This window comes from Cricetulus griseus, chromosome 2 (genome assembly GCF_003668045.3).
Source record: "Cricetulus griseus strain 17A/GY chromosome 2, alternate assembly CriGri-PICRH-1.0, whole genome shotgun sequence".
Classification (NCBI taxonomy): Eukaryota; Metazoa; Chordata; class Mammalia; order Rodentia; family Cricetidae; genus Cricetulus; species Cricetulus griseus.
The window spans coordinates 229,247,400-229,253,596 of NC_048595.1; the positions used below are offsets into that span (position 1 = coordinate 229,247,400).

General features: G+C 42.5%; 1 protein-coding gene across 1 annotated transcript; it reads left to right on the forward strand.

The window, feature by feature from the left end:
• Window positions 1–226: 226 nt before the first annotated feature.
• LOC100753355 (eukaryotic initiation factor 4A-III-like) lies at window positions 227–1,475 on the forward strand. The gene is given in 3 exon segments (XM_035439072.1): window positions 227–972; window positions 974–1,031; window positions 1,034–1,475. Coding segments are annotated over 3 exon segments (1,179 nt in total). The 3' UTR covers window positions 1,409–1,475.
• The last annotated feature ends 4,722 nt before the right edge of the window (window positions 1,476–6,197 follow it).

Genomic DNA, 6,197 nt, shown 5'->3' on the forward strand with positions numbered 1-6,197 from the left:
TACAACCGGTAGTGAAATTTCACTATAGATGTCAAAATCCAGAAATAATCCATTTATATTCAGTATAAAATCTCTTTGTTGATACATGGGCTTATCTGAGTGGCAACTATATAGTATTTTTTAAATGTTGGTTAAATTTAGAAAAAATAGGCAAAAGATTAAGGAAAAGAATGTGAGCTCGCACTCACCGCTTGGCGGAGTCGGACTCACCACGGCCGCGGCCAAGATGGCGACGTTGGGCTCCGCTCGGAAGCGGCTGCTCAAAGAGGAGGACATGACCAAGGTGGAGTTCGAGACCAGTCAGGAGGTGGACGTGACCCCCATGTTCGACACCATGGGCCTGCGGGAGGACCTGCTGTCCGGCATCTACGCCTACGGTTTTGAGAAACCTTCAGCGATCCAGCAGTGTGCTATCAAGCAGAGAAGAAAGGGGAGCGATGACATTGCACAGTCTCAGACTGGCACAGGCAAGATGGTTACCTTCAGCATTTCAGTCCTGCAATGCTTGGATATCCAGGTTCGAGAAACCCAAGCTTTGATCTTGGCTTCAACAAGAGAGTTAGCTGTACAGATTCAGAAGGGTCTGCTTGCTCTGGGGGACTACATGATTGTACAGTGCCGTGCCTGCATCGGGGGCACCAATGTTGGAGTGGACATTCGGGAGCTGGACTATGGGCAGCATGTTGTGGCAGGCACACCAGGATGTGTCTTTGATAAGATTCGCCGTAGAAGTTTAAGGACCTGGGCTATCAAGATGTCAGTTTTGGATGAGGCTGATGAAATGTTGAACAAAGGTGGGTACCTGCCACCAGTCACACAGGTGGTTCTCACCAGTGCCGCATTGCCTCCTGAAATCCTGGAGATGACCAACAAATTCATGGCCGACCTCATCCGCATCTTGGTGAAGCATGGTGAATTGACTCTGGAAGGCATCAAGCAGTTCTTTGTGGCAGTGGAGAGCGAGGAGTGGAAGTTGTGATCTCTACGGCATGCTGACCATCACCCAGGCTGTCATCTTCTTCAACACCAAGAGAGGAAGGTTGACTGGCTGACAGAGAAAATGAGAGAAGCGAACTTCACCATGTCATCCATGCATGGAGAAATGCCCCAGAAAGAGCGTGAGTCCATCATGAAGGAGTTCCAGTCGGGTGCCAGCCGAGTGCTCATTTCCACAGATGTCTGGGCCTGCGGCCTGGATGTACCTCAGGTATCCCTCATTATTAACTACGACCTGCCCAACAGCAGAGAACTGTACATTCACAGAATCCGGAGATCAGGTCGATGTGGCCGCAAAGGTGTGGCCATCAATTTTGTGAAGAATGATGACATCCGAATCCTCAGGGACATCGAGCAGGACTACTCCACCCAGATAGACGAGATGCCCATGAATGTGGCTGACCTGATCTGAAGCTGGTGCACTAAGGGCCTGGATCCAGCCACGCCTGTGGTGAGCTCCTCCTTGGAAACAGGAAGCCTCTATTTAATGGGTTTATATGAGCTGTCTTCTCACAGCCCCTCAGGAAGACCCTCGGGCGCTGTCATCTTTTCTAACCCACATGTAAATAATCCAATGCTTTAAGCCTTTTACATTAAACATGGAAATTTTCCCATTAAAAAAAAAAAAGAATGTGAATGCCATACTGATGGGCTTCAGTGATACCTGTGTTCTGCCTGTTCATCTCACCTTCTCTCCAACCCCAGGCAACCACTGACTATTAAGACTCTCCATACTTTTTCTTCCTGTGGGCCATATAATTTTGACTACCATGGTTCTTAGTCTTTTCATGTGCTCCTCTTTCATTTAATAATATGTATTCGTATATTTTCATGGCATTAAATTTTTACCATTGAATAAAATAATATTTTATTATTTGCTTTACCTTAGTTTATCAATTTGCTTATTGAATTGACTGATTCCATGGGTTAGCTATTGGGATTTTACTGACATAGGCACATATATTCGGGATTTTGCAGGAGCCTGGTTTCAGTTCATTTAGGTAAACACCAAAAATCATTTTTACTACAACTGAGAGTAAGGGTGGTTTTTATTTGGCAGGAAAATATGTCCTCAAAGTGCTTGCTCCATAAGTGCTCATGTTGTGGAATATTAGGTGAAGATGTATATATTTGTTTATGCTATGGAACACTTTTTAAGAATGCAAAGATGTGTTGTATTATTTTATGTTGCATTTGTTTAACTCTGTGAAGCTGTGTTACTTTGCCTGTCTAAACACCTGACTGGTCTAATGAAGAGTCAAGCACCCAATACTTAGACAGGAGAAAGGATAGATGGGGCAGACAGGCACAGAGGATAAACAGGAGGAGAAATCTGGGTGAAGATAGAGGAAAGAAAAAAGAAGGAAAGGGGACACAGGGGCCAGCCACCCTGCTGCATAACAAGCCACAGAGTAAAATGTCAAGAAGGGCATATGGAATTGAGAAAGATAAAAGCCAAGAGGTAAAAGGTAGATGGGATCATTTAAGCTAAGAAAAGTGGGCCAGAAACAAGCAAAGCACATTCATCAGTAAGAATAGCCTCTATGTGTTTATTTGGGAGGTGGGTGATGGACTCCTGGAAGAGTAAAGAGTTAAAAGAAGAAGAAAAAACTACATACCCATCAACAATAAGTAAGTCTTCTTCACGTTGTATCTTTATTGACATTTGATGTTGCTATTGCTTTTTTTGTTTTTTTCCTTCTAAGACCTATGGGATAGAGTCTCCTTTTAATTTGGTATGTCCCTGCTGGGACTCTGAATATCTTCTTAGATGAAATGTCTGTCCAGGTCTGTGGTGCTTTGAATGAGAATGTACCCCCTAGGTTCACGTATTTGTATTCCTGGTTATCAGTTGGTAGAACTGTTTGGAAAGGATTAGGAGCTGTGCCCTTGTTGTAGGAAGTGTTTTATCCTGGGTGGACTTTGAAATTTAAAAAGCCCAAACCAGCCTGGCGGTGGTGGCACACGTCTTTAATCCCAGCACTCAGAAGGCAGAGACAGGCGGACCTCTGTGAGTTCAAGGCCAGCTTGGTCTCCAGAGCGAGTGCCAGGATAGGCTCCAAAGCTACACAGAGAAACCCTGTCTCGAATAACCAAAAAAAAAAAAAAAAAAAAAAAGCCCAAACCATTCCCAGTTAGCCTCTTTATATCTCTCATTCTCTCTCTCTGTCTCTCTGTCTCTGTCTCTGTCTCTGTCTCTCTCTCTCTCTCTCTCTCTCTCTCTCTCTCTCTCTCTCTCTCCTCCCTCTTTTTGCCTCCTGCCTTGTACTTGTGGAACAGATGTAAGCTCTCTGCTACTTTTCCAGCACCGTGCCTCTCTTCCTGCTGCATCCATCCTTCTATGATGTCATAGACTCATGCTATGGAACAGCAAGTTTCCCCAATTAACTTTCTTTTGTAAGTTGTTTTAATCATGGTGTTTCTTAACAATAATAGAAAAATAACTAAAACAAATCATTTGTTCTCTGCTTTAGTAGGCTCCTCTGTCTCCGTGTTGAATTTTAAGAGCTTTTCATGTGTTGTAGGCAAAAGGATTTATCAGATACATCTTTTAAAAGTTTGTGGTATGTCACATATTTTCTCTATAGTGGCCTCATAAAACATGATATTTTATTTTAGTTAAGCTATGAATTATAAATGTGGTGTTATGTTTTTAAAAATCAAAACTACTTTTAAGATTACTAATATTTCCCCCTTGTGTGATTTTTTGAGTTTTTTTAAGATAAAATTTAGACTTCTCTTTTGGATATTCTTGCTGTTATGGGAACAAAGAGATGGAGCAGAGATTGGAGAGTAAGGATGAGAAAACTGATTACAGTTGTTATGTCAAAGGCAGGGGCTTACTGAAGTAGATCCTGTGTGAGTGGGAGGTGACAGAGTCTCTGCACAGATGGCAGGATGGCCTTTGATGGGATCACAGCTCATAGTGTGCTCATACGTGAACAGCAGGAACACAGGGTATGTGGGTGCAGATGCTGAAAAGTGAATGGATGTGACTGTGGGAGTCTGCGGGGTTCTATTCTGAAGCCTGATTTTCTCAGTGAATAAGAAATGGAGAACAAAAAACGGGAAAGTGGAACTGGGGATTTGGAGAGAAAAATCAGAAAATGAGAGTGTTAGAATCAAGGGGAAATACAACACAGTTGTCATGAGTCACTCAGGGTGACAGCTGAAATTGCCAGTGGTGAATTTAGAGGGTCGGTGCTTTCTTCATGACTGAGTTCATTTCTTTAGCTGTGTTCACTATAAAAGTGTAAGTAAGGGGAGGAGAGATGATCTCATGCTGTAAAGTTCTCAAAAGGTACTGTTAAGTGAGAGAGCAGAGTTGAGCATGTGTATGAGGAGGTGACTCACACACATATTATATAGAATGTCTGAGCTGACATTCTAATGTCCCAGTTTGTGGTGTTGCTAAGAACCAAGAACACAGTAAGTTGAGGAAGAATGGATTGATTTTGACTTACTCTTCCAGGTAACAGTTCATCATGGAGGGAAGTCAGGGTGGGACTTCAAGTAACTGATTCAGAAGCTATAAGGAACACTGCTCATGCTCACTGGTTTGCTCCTATGCTACTATTCAGTTGTATTTCCCATTGGGCTACAGATGTTATTACCACAATGGGCTGGACCCTCTAACATTTAGAAATCCAGAAAACCCACATGTCAAACTGATGTAAACAGTTCTTCAGCTGAGATTCCCTCTGCCCAAGTGTGTCACACTGATAATCAAAATTAGCTATTGCATCTAATGGTAGCAGTCAATGAAGGCTTATTATTGAGGCTGGAGAGCATGTCATTTGTAAGGTAATTGGAGCTGGGCTTCTAATGATGTAAGCTGGAGTTGAGGAAGTGAAAGTTGGGTGGGGAATATGATGTACAATACTGGTGTAGTTCAGGGACTGGCACTGATTGTGACAGAATCAGGGCTTGGCTGTAGAAAAGAGTGAACTAAAATGATTGTTTTGTGGAGATCATTTCAAGTAAATTGAGTACAGGATGCTGGAAGGATGATCCACATGAACAGTCACCACTACAAATGTAAGTCAGGATTATTTCTGGAATAGGGGCAATGAGTCAGGAGCTAAAATGATCACAAAATGAGGAGGAGTCTGTAGATGCTGGGCTTGCAACACTAACAGTGAGAGGTAGTACTTGATAATGCTCTGTGAGATATGACTCAGAAATGCAGATTTTTAGGAAGAAAAGAATATGATACAGACCCCACTAGGAGAAAGCAAATTCTCTTCCAGAAATCCAGTAGTAAGATGGCTATTGGCAAACAGCTACAACTTTCGAGAATAGCAGAGCAAACAGAGGTCTTCAGAACAGTTAGTGGAGTCAACAGGAGGGAGTAGTCCAGGGACTGAGGTTGAAAGGACTTGGGAGATATTATTTGCAAATGATTGAAATGGATCTTCAGGGAGGTTCTAGTGTTGGAGTTTCCAGAGGAGTGAGAGAAGGGAAGAAAAGAAGAGATACGTGGTGACCTAAAGTCTAGTGCAGTGGTTTGAATGAGAATGTCTTTCATAGGCTCAGATATTTGAACTCTGGCACCCAGTTTGTGGCTGTGTTTGGGAGGCTTAGGTGATATGGCCTTGATTAAGATAGTATGTCACCAGGGGCAGGTTTAACAGTTTATAGTCTTACAACACATCGAGTTTATTTTGCTCTGTTTCATGCTCAAGATTGAGATTTAGTTCTTGGCTCTTTATTCCTGCTGCACTGCCTAAGATTTGCTGCCATGTTTCCTCACCATACTGGAATCTTATCCCTCTGGAACTGTAATTCCAAATAAATATTCCTTCTTCATATTCCTTCTGTAGGTTGCTTTTGGCCATGTTGCTTTATTGCAATAATAAAAAAGTAATTAATATGTAACTAGACATACTTTCCAGGTTAATTTTGCTTGTTAGTTTATGTTGTTGAACTGCAGTAAATTCAAGGGATATCTTACCAGATTATAGCTAACAGGCAGATGAGTGGGTTTCAAAGATGGTTAGTTGGAAAAGTGGCGAGTTAAAGTGTACAGAGTCCCAGCATCTCAGGAGGAAGTGTCAGGAAAAACAGGGATGGAAGTGGGTTATGAGTTCAGATTTTAGGATCCCTGAAATTTCCCATGACCCTGGCAGTAGAGGATACAGAGAAAGCCTATCCTGCCAGCAAGCTGCGAGAGAGCTTATGGAGAGAGCCTAAACCAAGTT